The sequence below is a fragment of the Stegostoma tigrinum genome, chromosome 34 (genome assembly GCF_030684315.1).
Source record: "Stegostoma tigrinum isolate sSteTig4 chromosome 34, sSteTig4.hap1, whole genome shotgun sequence".
Taxonomy (NCBI): domain Eukaryota; kingdom Metazoa; phylum Chordata; class Chondrichthyes; order Orectolobiformes; family Stegostomatidae; genus Stegostoma; species Stegostoma tigrinum.
The window spans coordinates 16,697,429-16,717,887 of NC_081387.1; the positions used below are offsets into that span (position 1 = coordinate 16,697,429).

At 43.1% G+C, this 20,459-nt stretch overlaps 1 protein-coding gene and 1 long non-coding RNA gene across 3 annotated transcripts in view; one reads left to right on the forward strand and one right to left on the reverse strand.

Annotated features, from left to right (window-relative positions):
- The first annotated feature begins 429 nt into the window (after nucleotides 1-429).
- Nucleotides 430-3,293, forward strand: LOC125446609 (uncharacterized). Of its 2 annotated transcripts, XR_007246435.2 has the most exons (4): nucleotides 430-725; nucleotides 826-1,030; nucleotides 1,406-1,467; nucleotides 1,655-3,293. It is a non-coding gene; the product is annotated as an uncharacterized LOC125446609 (long non-coding RNA). The 2 variants fall into 2 exon arrangements; XR_007246434.2 differs by having other exon boundaries at nucleotides 442-1,030.
- A 14,881-nt stretch (nucleotides 3,294-18,174) lies between these two features.
- Nucleotides 18,175-20,459, reverse strand: part of LOC125446600 (uncharacterized) — a 45,301-nt gene continuing 43,016 nt past the window's right edge. The window contains exon 11 of the mRNA XM_048520304.1: nucleotides 18,175-20,155. Within this exon, the coding sequence (XP_048376261.1) occupies nucleotides 20,123-20,155 (33 nt within the window). The 3' untranslated portion in view covers nucleotides 18,175-20,122. The remainder of the gene's footprint in view (nucleotides 20,156-20,459) is intronic.

Sequence of the window (20,459 nt, forward strand, 5' to 3'; positions counted from 1 at the left end):
AAGAGTGGAGAGGTTGGGACTGTTTTCCTTGAAGAGAAGGCCAATAGGAGATAAGATGAAAGCCCTTGCAGTCATGAAGAGTCTGAACAGAGTGGATCAGGAGATGGTGTTCTTGCTCTTAAATGGATCTACAGTGGGTGGGGAAGGGGTTTTTAAGTGTTTGGGGAAAGAAACCAAATGCCAGGTGAGGTAAAAGATTTTCCACACCACAAGTGAATAGGCCTGGGATTGTGGTGGGAGTAAATTTACCCTGGTCTTTCAGGACCAAGGGGCTGCTCTCCCATTAGAGGGATAACTGTTTAACCTGAGGGTCGTCACATCTCAGGCAACCGTACGGTTTGAGTCCTTCCTGATAATCTCAATTGATAGCGGGAATTGAACCCACCCTCTGCGTATCATTCTTCATCCTCCCACGTACAGAGATAGTGAGAACTGCTGGTGCTGGAGTCAGAGATAACACAGTGTTGAGCTGGAGGAACGCAGCAGGCCAGGCAGCATCAGAGGGACAGGAAAGTTGACATTTCGGGTCGGGACCCTCCTTCAGAAAAACGATCTTCTGCCGTGCCCCTCCAGCTTTACCCGGTGTTTTCACTGCTTTGCTCAACCTGTTCTCGCCTCTTTCGCTTTCAGTCGTTTGGCGGTGCTATATATACGTCTTTGTCAGCAGCTCTGACAGACCCAGCAACAGAGCTGCTGCCAAATCCGGATCTCGTCAGGCTGTTCGGGTAAATCTCGCAAGCTCTCAGCTTTCAGCTTTCGAGCCGCGGGGACGGTGTATAAATGTAGCCCTGCGTTCAATCCATTTTTCCCCGCTTCTGTATACAGAGGCGTTCGGGGTTAAGGAGGAGCCAAAACTGAAACAACTGCGGATGCTGCACATCGGGAACAAAACGGGAAGTTGTCGTGGAACAAAAAGGTTAGCAGGCCTGGCGGCATCTGCTAAGGAGAATTTTTAAAAAAGCAGAGGTGACGTTTCGGCTCCGGCGACCCTTTGTCAGAGGACGAATTCCAGGCACTTTCAAAGCACAAAGTAAGGTCAAAAGCGTTCTGTTTCGAAAAGTTAACCTTGCTGAGCAAAATTAAAAGGATTTGACAAGTTAATACAAGCAGGATCTATCTGCCAGAGAACAAACAAAAGGCGCAGAGATCGAGCAGTTTGAAAAATGCACATTATGTCAGCATGTTAATCCTGTACATGGTATTCGTATTTAACGTATGATTTCTGAGTTATCACAGAGGGAGGGAGGGCGAGCAGAGAGAGACATAGTGAGAACTAGATGTGTTTGGGAGAGAGAGAGCCAGAGACGGAGTAGAGAAAATGGACGATGAACATCGATTGAAAGTTTCTTTATATATATAACAGAGAAAGAAAGACCTACATTAACATTCAGAACATTTATTGCAGGTAAGGAAAATGCCTTCAAAAAGAAATCCTGCAAACAGAAAAGATGTTCGTATTTGGAGAAGGTAAGATATTCCTAGGAACGTTCCAATGTGAAAGTTACAGCTTTTTTAAAGGCTGGAAGGTGGAGGGGCTGTAGCTCAATGAACGAATGATTTGGATGATAGATTGAAGAGCCCGTTGGGACATTATTCAGACGGGAGCAGGACTGGCTTTCGGTTTCTAACCTGTTAATATTTTACTGTCTTTCAGGGTGTGCGAGCTATTCCTGGCGGTCAGCGTTTCTGCCTTTTTGGATCGTTGTATTGAGGCTAAATATGGAAAACAGAGCTGACAGGGGAGATGGAGTGGAATCCGACGCTGACCGGGTGCATCTAACACACGAACCCTGGGAAAGAGCAGGACGTCACGAATAGGCGAGGGATGTAGGTGTTGGCTAGAGCTCTGGGAATAGTGGAATAGTTACCATTCAGGGGGTGCGAGAGAGAGGGGGGTGGGAGGAACAGGGAATTGAAAGGAAGTGTGTCAGTCGTTCACACACTCCAGTGGGACTCGGAGTCGAGAGGGAAGCGGGAGAAGACCCTTTCACGTTAACAGTGGTATTAGTAGTTTTACTGTACCCGTGCACAGCCGGATGCAACAACAACATTCTGCGGGATAAATGAAACGAAGGTCTGGGATGCTGAGCGTGGTAGAGCATTGCCGGTAGAGAGGGAGAAAGCATACGCGAAAAGCATTACAGCATGAAATTGAGACAGTAGGAGCTGCAGATGCTGGAGAATCTGGAGGATGTTGTGAAATTTGAAAGGTTTCAGAAAAGATTTACAAGGACATTGCGCTCGGAGGGTTTGAGCTACAGGGAGACGCTGAACAGACTGGGGCAATTTCCCCTGGAGTGTCGGAGGCAGAGGGGTGACTTTTTAGAGGTTTGTAAAATCCTAGGGGGCATGGATAGGATAAATAGACAGGATCTTTACCCCGTGGTAGGGCGGTCAAAAACTAGAGGGCATCAGTTTAAGGTGAGAAGGTAAATATTGAAAAGGGACCTAAGGGGCAACTTTTTCACTCAGAGGATGGTGTGTGTACAGAATGAGCTGCCAGAAGAAGTGGTGGAGGCTGGTAAAATTACATTTAAAAGGCATCTGGATGGGTACATAAATGGGAAGAATTTAGAGGGATATGGGCCAAATGCTGGCAAATGGGACTAGATTAACTTAGGATATCTCGTGGGCATGGATGAGTTGGACCGAGGGGTCCGTTTCCGTGCTGTACAGCCCTCTGACTCTATGACGCTATAACAAGGTGTAGAGCTGGATGAACACAGCAGGCCAAGCAGCATCTCAGGAGCAGGAAGGCTAACGTTTCGGGTCTGGACCCTTATTCAGAAAAAAAAGTGAAATGTTTTCTTGAGGAGGGCAGATGTAAACATGTTTTTGTGGAGAGACTGTAAACAAGAGCAGACACAGTTTAGAGACCAGAAGACGAAACAGCAGAAGGGAAGGGTTTTGTGTGTTGGATACATCCCGGTGGGTGACGCTGTGATCCACCCGTGGATTTTCATTTTCAAGCTGCTCCCTGTTCCGCACTCTGTTTCCCAGACTCTGCCGTCCAGTTTAGCTGTTGCAATGCAAACCCGCTAATTGCCTCACATGGCTGGATTTGTTGTCCAATAATAAAAGCACAATATAAGCTGATCTGTTCGCTCCAACGTGATGAAAGTGAGATTCAGCGTGTGTGGAGGGACAGCTTGGAAGGCGCTGAACCCCTCGGCGATTCATTTCCCAGTTCAAACCACATTCAATGACCACCATACTCAATGGCCGAATTTGGAGAGGTCACAGTTGGATCTCTCAGTCACACTGTTTCAATCCTCCCGCTGCTTTATCGGCCTCAAGTGTAAAAAATAAAGTTTTTTTTAAAATGTAAAACTGCTGGTTTTGTTTTCTTTGAGTGACTGGATTTCAATTTGCAAACAAAAGCAGAAATGGAAGGAGAAACTCACAGGTCTAGCACCAACTGTGGAGAGAAAGCAAGAGTTAATCTTTGGGGGCAAGTGACCGTTCTTCACAACTGATGGTAGTTGGTGAAAAGGTAGGTTGTATGCTGGAGATAAGGGGTGGCGAGTGATGTAAAAGACTAAGGGTTAGGGGGGACAAAGACAGATGGACAGACAAAGGGCTGGATAATAGGGAGCCAGAGAGAGAAGAGCTGATAATGGGGACCATAAGTGGGTGTAAATGGGTTGGCCATGCTGGAAGTTGATGACAGGATGTGGCCGAAGGCCATTGCAGGCAAGAATTTCTGACCTTCTGGGGAGTCACGATGCAGAGGCAAGAGGGCTACTTTTTGGGTGGGGAGGGTGTTGCTGGGAGAAGATCACTGTTGAGGAGAGAGGTTTGGAAAGGGTGAACGATGTAGATAGCCACAGAGAAAGTGGATTTGTTCTGGGTGAGAGGGTGACTGCAGAGTGCGTCACACCTTTGGATTGCATCAGAGGGTCACTGCATTAGGGTTCGGCCCACAGCTAGGGGTGGGGGAGAGGATTGTGGCCGGGCAGGTAGGTCATGGCTGAATAAGGGAGTCATTTCTGTGGAAAGACTTTATTTCTGTGATGGGAGTTCCACCACTAAGGGCAGGCTATTTTCAGTCATGGTGTAGTTGTATAGCCCAATATTTATTGTCCATTCCAAAAACCCTTCAAGAAGCTGGTAGTGAGGTGTGTTCTTGAACTTTGCACTCTATGTATTCTAGATCCACCCACAGTGGTGTTAGTGAGGGATTTCCACGTTAGTGACCCCAACAACAGTGAAAGAATGGTGACACACTTCCAAGTTAGTATGAAGTATCACATGGGAGGGGTGTGTGGGGGAAGTAGCTGTGTTTGCATTTACCTGATACCCTTGTCCTTCTAGGTGGTTGAAGGTTAAATCACCGTTGTCCTGCATTAGATAGAAATGACTGTGGCAGTTTCACCTGAGCGTCATCATGCTTCATGTGAGGGGAGAGATTGAGAAGGAGAATCCATTGTGGTATTCTCAGCTGGAACTGAACTCCTGCAGTTAGTTTCACTCCACACCATAAACTTGCCATCCAGCCAAGTGAACTAACTGACTCCTCGATTTCTGCATGGTAGAAGTCACTGGGCTAAAGGGTGTTGTTGAAGGACCCTTGGTGACTGTGAACACAGCTACCATTATGTATCAGTGGTGGAGAGAGTGAATGAGTAAAAGGGTGTATGAGGGGGTTCATGAAATGTGTTGATCTGTACTGGATGGTGTCAAGCTTCTCGAGTGTTGGTGGAGCAGGCAAGTGGAGAATATTCCATCACACTCCTGAGTGTGCCTTGTAGATAGTGGAAACACTTGGACATTTGGAGATTGGTTGTACACCACAGCATTCCCAACCTATCATCTGATCTTGTAGTAACAGAAGGAACAGTTGATCCAGTTAAGCTTCTGGTCAGTGATAACTTCCAAGATGCAATTGGTGGGCTTTTCACTAATAGCGAGTTTTGAGAAGATTTGTAGCTCAGGTTGAGGTTCTGGATGTGAGTTTGCTCGCTGAGCTGGAAGGTTAGTTTTCAGATGTTTCGTCACCATTCTAGGTAACATCATCAGTGAGGCTCCAATGAAGCGCTGGTGTTATGTCCCGCTTTCTATTTATCTGTTTAGGTTTCCTTGGGTTGGTGATGTCATTTCCTGTTCTTTTTCTCAGGGGATGGTAATTTCACTGGCTTTTCACTAATGTTAACCTGATATGAATGCCTCAGAGAGACAGTGATATTCTAATCTAAAATTGAAGATAGTCATTTTTCAGGCATTTGTCAGACATCATTCTCAATTCTCAAGCAAAGCTTAATTGTTGCCCAAGCCTTGCTGCATGTGAGTGCAAAAGACTTCAGTAGCTGAGCAGTCACAAATGTTACTGAAAACTGCAGTCACTCATGAACAACCCAACATCTGACCTTATAATGGGGGAAATGTCATTGATGAAACATGGAAAACCTTGGTTGTGTGGCACTACCTTGAGGAACTCCTTCAGTATTGTATTGGAACTGTTGTCCTTGATGGGACTACAATCAGTTGAGACTTCAAGCCCTCCAAGTCATACTGATTCAACTTTCCAAGGTTCCTTGATTCCATACTTGTTCAAATGCTGCCTTAATATTGTATCCATATTTAGATGAACAAGTCACTGTAGAGGAAATGAGGGTCACTGCATTGAAAGAGATAGTCACTGTGGGGAGACAGAAGGTCATGACAGGGGGAGAAGGTCATTGCAGCGTGGGAAAGCCATTGCAGGAAATGAATATCTGTTTCATGTGGTATGTTGAATGGCTATGCAGTTTAAAGTGATAACAACTTACAGCAGAAGTTACATAGTCACAAGTATACACTGTCCTAACAAATGCATTTTCTCAACTCTCCCCATTGCTAAGAAATAAGAACATGCACCATCATTTACAGTTACATGAACCAAGTTATCAACATGCACGGTCAATAAAGAACAACAGTACTCATAAAAAAACTGAACAAAAATGTTTCATTATTCCCAGTTTTGTTTGTCCCTGTACATGCATTTCATCTGTGAAAGCACTCAGGATTTTTGATGGCAAATGTGTGAGTTGGTGTTAGCAATATGCCAGGTGTCTGCTTGTTCCTGGGATGCTATTCTTTCTCCAGGAAGAGTGTTGTGTTCACATTAACGTCCTGGATGCCACATGCAACTGATTGTCCTTGGTGCACGGGGTTACTTTAAGTCCTGCCTTGCTTGTGTCACTTACACAAGGTGGCCTCATCATTCTTTGCAGTTCCTCAGTACTGGGCTTGTCATCATTAGTTGTTTGATTCAATTACAGCTTTCACCTTGTGAGGAGCTGGTTGAGGTCCTTTAGCTGCCATGGCCCATGTATTCAGGCATTCTCGAAAGTGACCTTTCCTTACTCAACTTCAGATCCATCCGGCATGGGCTGTCCCTAGCACTGCTTGGTGTTAACAATGCAAATCTGCTCATTCCTGGGAATATATTCCCTCACCAGGAAGCATTATTTTGAGTCTGCATTTATACTGTATTTGCAAGTGCAACTCGTTGTCTTTGCTGCATATTCCTAGTCCTCCCTTGTACTAGATTCCAAACATGATTTTTCCAAAAGTAACTCCACACTGGAGAGTGGCATGGTAGCTCAATGGTCAACACTGCTGCCTCACAGGGCCAAGGACCTGAGTTTGATTCCACCCTCAGGAGACTGTCTGTATGGAGTTTGCACATCCTCCCAGTGTCTGCATGCGTTTCCTTTGGCTGGTCCAGTTTCCCACAGTCCAAAGATGTGCAAATTAGGTGGACTGCCATGTTAAATCGTCCTGTATAGTGCAGGGATGTGCAGGGTTGGGGATTAGCTATGAATACAGGGATATGGAGATCAGGTGGATGCTTGTTGGAGGACCAGTGCAGACTTGATTGGCTGAATGGCCTCTTCTGCATTGTAGGATTTCTACGATCCGTAGATTAGCAGATAGTTTATGACAGCCTCCACAATGCATTGTTACTCTTCCAGAGCAGTGGAAATGGCAAACAGCTTGCACTATTGTCCGTATCTCCCAAAGGTTATCCAAAATGTAAATGGAAATCTGCTGCTTTCATCCAGCTTCACTTGTACAGTAAGTAAACATTTTCTGTAGTGAGATTAGTAGTGCCCTAACAAGTGGTTTTGACATTTTTTTGATAGTTTGCATTGGGTAGTGAAATTTCTTAAAAATGTCATTGAAATTTTTAAATATGTGTATATTCCCTGTTTTCCAGGTTTTTGTTCTCTGCTACCGATGCTGCTGTGTACAATTCATCACTTTCATGTCCTTTCTTTTCCAACTACTCTATCTTGCGTTTCTGGCTGCTTTTGAGGGTAAGTCAGAACTCTCCTCTGGAGATGGTGAGTTGTTCCTACACTGTTACACATTTCAAGCCTGTATTCACCAGGAAGAGATCCACAATCTGCAGTGACATCTTTATAATCTTTTAGATCTGTTCAGCACTCAATGTCACAATAGCCTATGAAACATTACAAATCTCTCCTGACAAATTCAAACTCTACACTGGGTTCGATCGCAATGAATAGCTTTTGCCAAATAAAAACAGAAGTTGCTGCAAAAGTTCAGCAGGTCTGCAGGAAAACTGAGTTCTGAGGAAGGGTCACTGTGCCCAAAATGTTAACTCTGATTTTCTCTTCACAAATGCTGCCAGACCTGCTGTGCTTCCCCAGCAACTTCTGTTTTTGCCCCTGATTTACAGCATCCACAGTTCTTTTAGTTTTTGTTTTGTTTTTGCTGAATGTCTACAGTCTGGAGCTGCAGATAATTTTTCTTCCCTTTGCATTGTGCTCTCAGGATGAGTATCATTCCATCTGTCATCTCAACTTTAACTTTGAGGGCTTCATTTCTGAGTCATCACCTCGGGCCACTTCTCACAGGTCTGTGAAGCTTCTGATGTGGCAAGAAACACTGATGTCTATTTGAAACTTCACATTCAATCAATGATTTCCTTCTCCAGCCATAATTATGAACAGTTTTAAATCATTTATCACCCTCAAACCTCATGTGCCAACCCATTGTATGCTGCCAAGTGCTTCATCAAAATCAGCATCTCCCCAGTTGCTACCATTATAGGCTTGCTTTAAATCTTTCTGGCAGCTAAATTGATTCAGTTTCTTCAAGTTAAAGCACTGTTTTAGCACTCTGGCCTTGCTCCCTTTTCCTTTGTGTGATGTTCTCACAGTATTCACAATTTATACTATGCCTTGATAGATCTGCTGGCCTTTCTGCCAGCATTTCTTCATTTTTTAACAATGGTTTAAAAAAAACGTTCATACCAATCTAAATATGTGTGCATATATAGATATATAGATATACATATATTTGGCAGATAACAAAGTGTGGAGCTGGATGAACACAGCAGGCCAAGCAGCATCTCAGGAGCACAAAAGCTGACGTTTCGGGCCTAGACCCTTCATCACAAAGGCCTCTCTGATGAAGGGTCCAGGCCCGAAACGTCAGCTTTTGTGCTCCTGAGATGCTGCTTGGCCTGCTGTGTTCATCCAGCTCCACACTTTGTTATCTTGGATTCTCCAGCATCTGCAGTTCCCATTATCACAGATACATATATTTGGCGATTGATTTAAAACCAGATTCTGCATTTTGTCTTCTACACTGATGTACAGGCTGAAATACAGCTTTTAGCATTCTTTCCCCACCGCTCACATTACAGTTGCTTCCCTATTTGGACACTTCATTTACTCCTGCAGTTGCTCCGTAAATTTGCCAATGAAGCTGCATTAAATTCCGATACAGTCTTGCCTCTCACTTCCACACTGCCAGAGGTTGGAAAACCCAGAGCTGTTCTGACTCATTTGACTTTTAAAGTTGCAGCCTGGGGCTCCATTTCTTCTTTGTCTTTTCATAGAGTAGCTGGCTGCCTTGCAACTTTGGCAACCCCCTTCTAACACCATGTCTCTTTTTGTGATCAGAGATAATGGGAACTGCAGATATGGAGAATCCAAGGTAACAAAGTGTGAAGAGAAATAATGGGAACTGCAGATGCTGGAGAATCCGAGATAACAAAGTGTGAAGAGAGATCATGGGAACTGCAGATGCTGGAGAATCCGAGAAAACAAAGTGTGGGGCTGGATGAACACAGCAGGCCAAACAGCATCTCAGGAGCCTAGGCCCAAAACGTCAGCTTTTGTGCTCCTGAGATGCTGCTTGGCCTGCTGTGTTCATCCAGCTTCACACTCTGTTACCATGTTTTTGTGTGGTGTGTTTCTAAAAAAGAAAATCTTTCAAAGGATGTGTGCATTGCTGGCTGAACCAACATTTATTACCGATCCCTTGATCGCATTGAGAAGGTGGTACTGAGCTGCCTTCTTGACTCATTGTAAACTGCTTGGAGTAGATTTAATGGTTATTCCTTGTGGAGTGAAGGAACTAACAGGAGCCTTCCTGCTCTTCTGATGCTCTGTTCATCCAGCTCTACACCTTGATATCTCAGATACTCCAGCATCTGCAGTTCCTACTATCTCTAAACTAACAGCAGATACCTGTGCCTAATCCTTAGTGTACTGTCCTTACAAATGCATTTCTCTGATCGATGTCAGCATGATGTTATGACGTGAGTTAGTGCTGGGCAGCTTGTTGCTGCTGGGAGAGAAACACGCTGTGGGAGGAGATAGTCAGTGGTAGGGAGCGTGTTACCTACTGGGGGGCAGTCACTGTTGGGTTCAGGGGTCACTTTGTAGGGACAAGTGTCACTGCCAGAGAAGGGGGTCACTTTAAAAGAGGAGGGTGTCACCATTTGGGGCAGGGGTAATCAGAGAAAAGGGTGACTGCTGGAAGTGAGGGGTGAGCTGAGACTTTTCTCTCATTTTCAAGAAGCCAGTGAGAAAGGAAATTTAACATTGCCTTCCCCTTTCAGATGTTCAGATTTTGTTACTAAATGTGTTTGAGTGAACAAAATGCAGCATCGTCTGCAACCATGGAACAAACTGCTGCTGAGAAATGGAAACTTCTGTGCCCTCTGTGGCCGCTGGGAAAATTGTTATCCTGGCACTTTGTAAACTATTTGTTCAACCACTAAGAAAATATCCTTTACGATGAGAAACGACTGAGAAAAGGTGACAGCAGTAATGCTACTGCAGTAAAGGACTGGGCTAATACCCTGGGGTCATTAAAATACCTAGAGGGTAGCTGGCGGTATTTAAATTCAATGAATAGCCTGGAGGTGCAAGTGAATCTCAGCAATGGTGACCAGGAAACTCTCAACAGCAGTCACTAAAAACCCATCTGGCTCATGAAAGTCCTTTACGGATGGAAATTTGCCACTCTTTTCTGATTTGATCTACATGCAACTCTACACCGGCCGCAATGTGGCCTAACCAGCTACTGAGCAAGCAGCAAATGTTAGTTCACCAGTAGTATTCACATCCTATAAAGTAATACATTGCAACTTCTGTTTTGTGATTCTGAATCAAATGAAATACACAGAATAATGTCTCATATTTAAAAAGTCGTACAAAGAACTTTTTATTTCAAAAATATACTTTATTCGTAAAGAAAATATGTACAAAATCACTAAAGCAGTTCGGTTCTCTGCAGAAGTATATGAATAAAACAAACAAACATTGAAGTTTAACTCTATCCAACAAACAATTAGTCTTAACTGCAAAAGATACATTTTCTCTAGGTGTACTGCATGCTAAGAATTGTTGTGTATGGGTTTGTGCGCGCGCATGTCAGCCCCTTTTTAATTAGTGTAATTCAAAACAGTTTTGAAAATGTACTGAGGCACCTCAGAGTGGGGTGTGAATTATACAGACAAAACAAAAATCTCTTGATAGACCATAGTTTCTAATTTGAAGGCATTTTGCCTTTGGGCTTTCTCCCAAAGATGGAATGCATTTTGTGGACATTGAGAATTTTATAATCATTTGGAGTTTTACCTGTTGCATTGGGTGAAGATAAACTTTATTGAAAATGCTGTAATGTTCAACTTATAATGTTTGGTGATATATTTTTGCAAACTTAATGAGTAAAATATAACATCCGATTAAAAAATAAACCAGCAGTGAAGCTCTCCTCTTAAAAATATTACATGTTCATTTGTTGCAAACAGGTCTGAATGTTGGCTTAAGAAAGAGAATAAGGCTGAGTAAAAATAGAGGTCAAAGATAAAAATTCAGACAATGATCAGTGAACACTTAAAGATGGAGAATCAAATCAGTCTCCTTCCAGTATTGGCCTTTTGCTTGAATTCTTTACAGTTAAAATTAAATTGAAGTGAGAGCAAGTAACTGTGATGGCTTCTGTACCTGACTAATTGGTGATCGATGGTACAAGCAGATAAAGTAATTCATCAGACCTTGAGGGAGATAGAAGGTTTCATTGTCCTTAACAGTTCTGTGGCTCTGAACCTTAATGACAAGCAAGGCACTTTCAAAAGATTGGCTATTGATACCACAAATATTTTCTCCTTATAGGAATATAGGAACTGGAGTCAGCCATTCAACCCATCAAGCCTGCTCCACCATTGAATATGATCATGGGATAACCCTCACCCTAACTGGAAACCCAACCCTAACCCTAACCTTAAACGAATCCAAAAACCAGCCCTAACACTAACACTCATACTCATCCTAACACTAACCTTAACACTAATCCTAACTCTAACCCTCACCCTAAACTCAACACTAATCTTAACACTAACACTAACCCTAAACCTAAATCCAACCCAAACTTAGCCCTAACACCAACTCTAATCCTAACCTTAACCCAACCCTAACACGAGCGCTAAGCCTAAATCCAATCCTAAAGCTAACCCTAACTTCAATGTCCTTTACCCACTCCAACCCCATAATATTGGATACCCGGTAATCAGAAATTTAGCAATCTCTACTGTAAACAAAAGCAAACATAGAGAATCAACAGCTTTCAGGGATAAATAACTCCAAAGTTTCACAAAGAAAAAAATGCCTCATCTCAGGCACAACAGAATCCATCGTATTTTTAAATTATGTCCATTTAGGGGAACGAGCTCACCTTTAAATCTTTTGTAGGTTTCAATGTGATGGCACATTCTTCAAAACTCTAAAGAATACAGGCCCAGTTTCCCAAATCTCTCCTCATAGGCCATTCCCTCCATCCCAGGAACAAGTCTGACGTACCTCTGTTGCATTCCCTGTATGGAAATGCTCTCTTTCCTGAGATAAAGAGAACCGAATTCCATATACTCGGGATGCACCGTAACCAGGCTCCGATACAATTGAAACAAGACCTTCCTACACCTGTACTTTTGTCTTCCCCAAGAACAAACATTCTCTGTTGATATTTCTCTGAGTTATTCCTGCATGGAGATCTGCACAATTGGCTGCAAAACTCTAAACAGCTATTGCCCCAAGCTGCCGAGTAACATTTCAAAATATGGAAATGGGTTGGCTTTGGCCTGAGACTTAGTCCCATCCATTGACTTTCAGCTGAGGTAAGCAGGCAAGAGACACATTAGCCCTCTCATAAAACAATACACCATTAACGTGATCTGCATTCAAGAAATCCATTCTTCGTCAGATGAAGCTGAGAGCACAACAGCAGTGGTTTCATCCTCACACGCCAGATTGCATATGTTCCTCGGCCAACATATTTACCAAATATTCCGACATTACCACAGCTAAAGTCATCAGCCTCCCAAAATCAGGCAAAATCCAAAAATGCTATTGAACTGCCATTCAGTATCCTTGCCTGTAGATGGTGAGAAGCAGAAATACAGGATCAGCCTGAAAATGTTGGCAGGGCATCCTGCTGTAGCATTAACACACACAAATGAACGTAAGCCATCTGAAACCCATTGAAACCATTTCCATTAGCTTTGCACATTTTTGGTGCAGTCTTGCATGTCCTTCATGCTCATCATCTGTTGCGCTGTTGCAGCACTGAAATAACAGTCCCTCAGGGACACTCCTGCCCTGGGTCAAATTGGCTGGGCCATGTAATATCATAAGTTTGCTTTGTCTCCAGATGGTGCTGTCAATCTTCTCTGTTCCTGGCCAAAGATTTTGCTGCTCCTGGGATTGGGGCATATCAACTACATTACAGGCTGTTCTATTAATAACACATGTTCCGACTACACCAACTGGCTATAATGTAACTGAAGAATCGGTGGGGGTATTTCTAAAACACGAACTTGCATCGGCTATAATGACCATGTGTCGATATCGCATGATCGTTTTCGTGGGCTTTGTGCTAAGCGTGCGCAACGTTCATGCCAAAAGAGTCTAGCGTTATGTGATCATCATGCCTTCTGTGAGAGGTACAGTACTCCAATTTTGTTTGCAAATTCGGCCATGTTACCGGCAAAAAGGTAAGAATAAAATGACAAGAATGTGAGCAAGAAGTGCCCTTGTGATAAAAAGCCAACCCACAAGAAACAGTCGGAAGACAATGAACCACAACCACTTCTGGATTGATTGTTTTTTGCCCTAACCCTACAGCCACAACTGTGCCTGAATTTAATGATGCTGATGATGATGATGACCCTCAGACCCTGCATTAACAACAGAGTGACCTCAAAACCTCCTCCCCCATCAAGTTACCTAGACATCTTTTTCAAGATAAGGTGTTAAATTTACTTCTACTTCATTATTAGGAATGAATTAAACATTTATTTAAACAGGCTATCCTTTGTGTTAGAGTTTTAGAACATAGAACATAGAACATAGAACAGTACAGCACAGAACAGGCCCTTCAGCCCACAATGTTGTGCCGACCATTGATCCTCATGTATGCACCCTCAAATTTCTGTGACCATATACATGTCCAGCAGTCTCTTAAATGACCCCAATGACCTTGCTTCCACAACTGCTGCTGGCAACGCATTCCATGCTCTCACAACTCTCTGCGTAAAGAACCTGCCTCTGACATCCCTTTTGAGTGATAATTTTTGGTGGTCTGCCACTCACCCTGCTTTTTCCATCGGGCTTCATTATTTCCTTCTTCTCGCATTCAAAATGCAGCCTGAATTCTATTCACTGGTTGCGGGGTTAAGGTGCTGTGGAGGGGGTGTAAGAAGTGTGGATGAGGGTGTCCCATGGGAAGAGAAGGGATGAGGGCAGAAGTGCAGGAGATTTGTCAGATCTTCCCTCCCGTAATAGTGATAGCGTTCCTCTTGGCCTCACCTACCATCCCACCAGCCTCCACATCCAGAAGATTATCAGATGTCATTTCCACCAGTTCCAGTGTGATGCCACCACCAGACACATATTCCCCTCTCCTCCCTTATCCACTTTCCACAGGGACCATTCCCTCCAGGACACGGTGGACCACACTTCCTTCACCCCCAACTCCTCCCCACAGCCCTACAGCACCTTCCCCTGTAACTGGCAAATGTACAACACCTGCGCATTTACTCCCTCCCTCCCCAGTATCCAAGGGCCCAAACATACTTCCAGGTGAAGCAACACTTCACCTACACTTCCCAGAATCTGGTCTACTGCATTCACTGCCCACAATGTGGTCTCCTCTACATTGGGAAAACGAAGCATACACTTGGTGATCGCTTCACAGAACATCTATGTTCTGCTCACAGAAAGAACCCTGAACTACCTGTTGCCTGCCTCATTAATGCACCACCCTGTTCCCTGGTCAACATCTCTGTCTCTGGCTTCCTGCAGTGTTGCAGCGAAGCTCAGCACAAGCTGGAAGAACAACACCTCATTTTCCACTTGGAGACCCTACAGCCATCTGGGCTCAATGATGAGTCCAATAATTACAGGGCCAAAATTCTCCCCTGTCACAGCCCCCTATCCCACACACCAAGCCTTGTTATCACATAGCTTGCCATTACACGCTGCCTACTGTTAGTCGTTGGCTGTCCCCATTAATGACTGTTCACCCTCCCAGTCAGATCGTTATCAACACCATTGTCTATCAAACTGCTCTTCTCTCTCTTCAGGTTCTATCCTTTCATATACTCCCTCCCCAATCCCCCTCCCTATTTTCTGCATATCAACCAATGTTTTCCCAGCTCGCATCGTTCTGAGGAAGGGTGGCCAGACCCGAAACATTAACTTCGATTTTTTCTTCACAGATGCTGCCAGTGATGCTGAGCTTTTCCAGCAGTCTCTGTTTTTGTTCCTGATTTACAGCATCCACAGTTCTTTCAGTTTTTATTTTGCTTATCATTATACATCAGAACTATGCTTTCTTGTTCTGAAATTCACCCTTGAAGCCTCTCTACATTCCCTCTCCCCTTTTAAGCCTTGGTTTATTTGTTCTGATATCTTTCTTCTGTGATTCGGTCAAATTTACTTTGCTATGGCCCATCTTGAGGTATCATACCAAGACATCACAGGAATGAAAATTGCAGCGATCATAAAACTGTGTCAGAATTTACTAATGTGTTTAATGATGCTGTTCGAAAGTGATTAAAATCTCCAGGAAGATGGACACAATGATGAATTGCATGACTGGAAATTGCCAGATGTTGAGGGGCTATGACTCCAACATTCACCTTCTGAAATGGGGAGTATCACCCTCATCCTCCCTCTTTGTTTCAAGAAACTCTGCTTGGGTACTGATCTGGGAACAAGTCAGCGCAGAGTTTGTAAGGGCTGAATGCAAGGCTCAAAGACTGGAGTTAGAGAAATAGATTTCAATGCTCAGCACGAGTTCAGGAGAAAGAGGCAGATGTTACTGTTGCTACTATCTTCCCTGAATCGTGCTGGGGCCAGTGCCCCGGTGCATTGTAACAGTGGGGCTGTAGTTAGTTCTTTAAATTAAACAGTGGAAGGTGGACAACAGCTTTGGCAATGTAAAGAAAAATGACGAGGAAACAGCATGAGCTGCTGATGTCAGTAATGATAATGACAGCATGACAGGGAGGGGCACAATGCAGAGGAAGGGACTTCGTGCACAAACGTCAGAGTGCACCAGCAAGTGAAGTAAGAGCAGGGAAATGTAATCAAAATTGAAGGTTGTTTGATTGCTTGCAGCATTAATATCAAGATAGATAAAATGCCCTCTCCACTTTGCAGTCTCTCTCTCTCTCTCTCCTTTTTGGAACATCCTTAATCCTTCTCCCCATATTTTAAATTCTTTACTCCATTTTGTCACTCCCATCCCCATGAATTTCCTAGGCCCCAGCCTCACCAGGCTCGTTTCTTCCCCCACCCCACAGCTCCTTATCTCAGGCCAAACTTCCCATGATGTCCCATCTCTGGTCTGCGTCATCCAGCCCCTTAGACTTGCTGAGCGTCGCCGCTTGTGCGTAGTATTCCTCCAATCACAGGCTTCCCCTGCATGTTTGCTGCTGATAGGACCTTGGTCAATCAATCAGAAATAAATGTGAAAGGAAAGTAGCCTGTGATTGGAGGAGCAGGTCCTCATCCAGTTCTAGAACATAGGACAGTACAGCACGGGAACGGGCCCTTTGGGCAACTGTGTCATACATGATACCATTCTAAACTCATCTCACCTGCCTGCACATGGTCTGTATCCCTCTATTCCCTATTTGTTCATGTGTCTGCCTAACTACCTCTTAAACATTTGTATCATTTGTATCTGCTGTTCGACCAACTCTCCTGGTAGCACATTCCAGGCACCTATTGCCCTCTGTGCATAAAAAAAGTAACTCACACATTTCCTTTAAATTCTCCCCCCTTTTTCAATAACCCTGTGCGCCACAGTATTTGACATTTCCACCCAGGGAAAAGGACTCCAACTATCCATCTGTTCATTCTTTGTAAGGTGAAAGACTTTTTTTCCCCCAGTTGGCTTCTCCTGGGCAATTTACAGATTTTTACCGCGTGTAGTTTGAGAAATGGATATAAAATAGGAATCTTTAGGCCTGATGTCATTTATTAGGAAAATACCAACATTCATCATGAAGGAGAATCTTTTAGAAAAATATTATTGAGTGGAACCAATATAGTTTTGTTAAAGGAAGCTGGTGTGTTAAAATTCTTTCAGGAAATAACAAGTAAGGTGGAAATTGCAGAACCAGTCGAAGTAATATATCCGGATTTTCAAAGGCATTCATAACAGATTACTGCACAGATTAAAAACTCATTGAGTTACATATTAGTAAGTATGTAGGTGCAGCAGGCAGTGAAGAAGGTAAATGGTGTGTTGGCTTTCATAGTAAGAGGATTCAAATACCTAAGCAGGGATGAATTTCTTCAAGTGGACCTTGGTGAGACCACAGCAGTTTTGGTCTCCTTATCAGTGGATGGAATTTTTTTTTAAATATGCTCACTGGATACAGGTATCTGTGGACATTCTGGATCAGCAGACTGATTCCTGGGTTGGCAGGACCGACCATATAAACAGAGATTAGATTAGTTAGGACTATGTTCACAGGGGTTGAGAAGAATGAAGGAGGATGCAGAAATATCTATAAAATGCTAATGGAACTGGACAGAACATACATAGGAAGAATGTTCCCAAAGACAGGGCAATGTTCTCAGAACCAGAGGTCACAGTCTAAGCATCTCAGGTAGGACTGAGATGGGGAGAAATTTCTTCACCCAGACAGCCATAAGCCTGAATCCAAAACATCGAATGTTTTCAAGGAGGAGTTAGATGTAGTTGTTAGGGCTAAAGGAATAAAAAAGTATGGTGGGGAGTAGAGGGGGGGAAGCGGGAAGTGGTGGGGAGTGGAAACAGGAACAGGGAACTGAGTTGGATGATCAGCGGTAATCAAACTTGAAATGCAGAGCAGGCTGGGTGGGTCAAAATGGCCTACTCCTGTTCCTATTTTCTATGTTTTTATGGAAGGGTACAGGCTAAGAAAGAGGAAACAGTATCAGGATTGAGTGAGTTTTCAATCTGTAACTCGTGGGGTGCCACAGGGGTTGGATTATGAGGCTGTAACCATTTGCAACTCCATTAACAACTTGGATGGAGGGATGGATTTGCTGATGCCACAAAGGTTAGCAGGAAGTGATTTGAAATGACAGTATTAGAATCTGCAAAAGAAAATAGAAGTGGTCAAAAATTTGGCAGATGGTATATAATGTGTGAAAGCAAGGTTATTTGGTTTGGCAGGAAAAAACAGAAAAATGCAAAATGTTATTTAGAAGAGACTGCAGAGTATTGTGGCAAGCAGGGATCAAGATATACTTGTCAGAGACTATTAAAGTTTAAAGATTAATTCCAAACCCCAGTAATTGACTGAAAGAACTAGGCCACAAGATTCCATCTTTTTTAAACAAAGAGGTTTATTGTTGATACAAAGGGAAGTAAACAAAGTACCCAGCACATTTGAGATTATAACATCTGACTTATAAAGTTCATTTCTACCTTTAGAATTCCATCAAACTGAAAGGATGTCATAGTTCTTTGGAATTCACTTCAAGTTTCTTCTGTGTTCTTCTAGTTATTGTCTAGATTTAACATTACAGCAGGATCCTTGCATTATCCTTTAATGAAAGCAACAGTAACAGTGATAGTCATTAGAAATCCAAAGTCCCACCTCCTCATACAACATTTCCTATTTTGATGATTTGGGAATCAGGTTGGGTTGAGATTACAGAAGCAGCTTATCATTTAAATCATAGAGTTGGCCCAGCACTGCTCGATTTTGCAGAGGTAGATGTCTGAATCTCAAAAGGTTCACACATTTTCCTGTTTATTAATTGCAGGATTAGTGCAGCATTTACTTCATTCACAAAAATCCATTAACACAGCACAATGCCTTCCATTTCACAGTTTGACAGGCAATGCCAAAGTGTTCAATTAGTTTATCTCAATAAGCTGAAATCTTAGAGTTCTATAGGTCCACAGCACTAACAAATACCCTTCAGCCTATGGAGTGTGCCAGTCCAGTCCGTCCATTTGTAGATGCTAACTCAGTAAAGGACAAAGGATGCAAAGTGGTGGTCATGAATCAGGTAGCACTCAGAAACATGCATTGCACATGCCTGCATTTGCAACCTGCAGCCTCCACTCTCATTCCAGGGTTTCCCAGTCTGCCTGCCTATCCTGTAGAGATTGCAACCAGGTCAGATTGGACCAGGTTAACAGTCTCGATCGGGGAGCCCTAGCTGACAGATAAAAACAGGAGTGTCAGAGGCTCTGCTCACACAGAGATCTGGCTCTGAGGGAGCTGTATCAGTTTCAAGTACTACGCACCTATAAATAAAGGGTGACTCGGTGCTGGGATACTGACCTCTGTGCAGTTATTTCATTCTAATCAGCAACATAGCTGAATTCATTATGAAAGTTACAGAAACTACATAAAGTTGTCACCAGGGAAATGACTGGCCACTGGGTCAAAACGTTGGAATTCCATCACTCAGGGCTTTGTCTGTCAACCTACAGCTGGTGGGCTGCCGCAGTTCATGAAGGCAGATCACCTCCACGTTTCACACAAATGAATTTTTAGAAGTGAAAAGATCCTGTGTAGACCTATTGAATAAGCATTACAATAATCTATAAATTACTTTCAAGCTTTTTCCAGTTTCAACATTCTCTTAACTCTGTTAGCTTTTAATAATGGCCAAACAATATCTCGTTTTTGAACTGAAAATTAACTTTCATGCATGTTTAGCCATTCCTGTAAACATTAAATATTGTTGATAGCTTTAGCAGTGCATCTTTCAGTTAAAGTTTTCCATGTCTTTTTTGTTCCAGTCTCCATCCAATGTTTTTCTCTTTCCTTGTGATGATCAGGTATTAAACTCAGTTCAGACTTTACACTATCCAGTTTGTATACATTATTCCTCATGGTCTGTTAAGGATACATTAGTACTTATTTCATTCCTCCTGGTCCCAAAGGCCCAAGAGAAAATGCTGCATCATTTGGTTGTCCCACTCACATCAAAGAATGTCAATGAGCACGTGCACAAAAGCCAACACATGGCACCAAGTATTTGCTGTTCTCAACATAATCCAACATGTAAGTTATGGAGATATCATGAGCATGTCTTCAAGGAGGTGCTACACTAGTTCCTTATACAAGAGGCCTGTGTTATAAAGAGTTTTGTGTGTTGAGAACAGAAATGAACACTGTCTGTAATCAGGGCCAATGAAGTTCTTGAAATGAAGAACCCGTTCATATTTAGCCAACAAGTAGCACAGGTCATTTCTGAGTGCTTTTTGAAGAGTTACAGATCCAAGTGTCTCACTTACAACATGCAATGATACCCATTCAAAGGGAACGTGAATTATTCGGTTGCTCATCTTGATTTTAAGAACATAGTTCTACAGATTCTCCGGCCTGCTGCAAAAAAAAATCAAATCCATTAATCATACACAAACTACAGACATAGTTGGTGACTTACAGAAAGGAGACAGAGGAAGGGAGATATATAGGGAAGGGAGCGGGTGCAAAATGAAAGAAACAAATTATGTGATTGGAGAAGATAGAAGCATAAAATCATCAGAACTGGTTACAAACTTGTCTGTGTATTCATCAGAACAATTCCCTCTGGTCTGTCTCTTTGCGTCCGTCACATTATAAACACAGCGGGAAGGTTCCCTCTGGCCTCTTCGAGCACGTGTTTACGAAATAATGCTGATCTGTG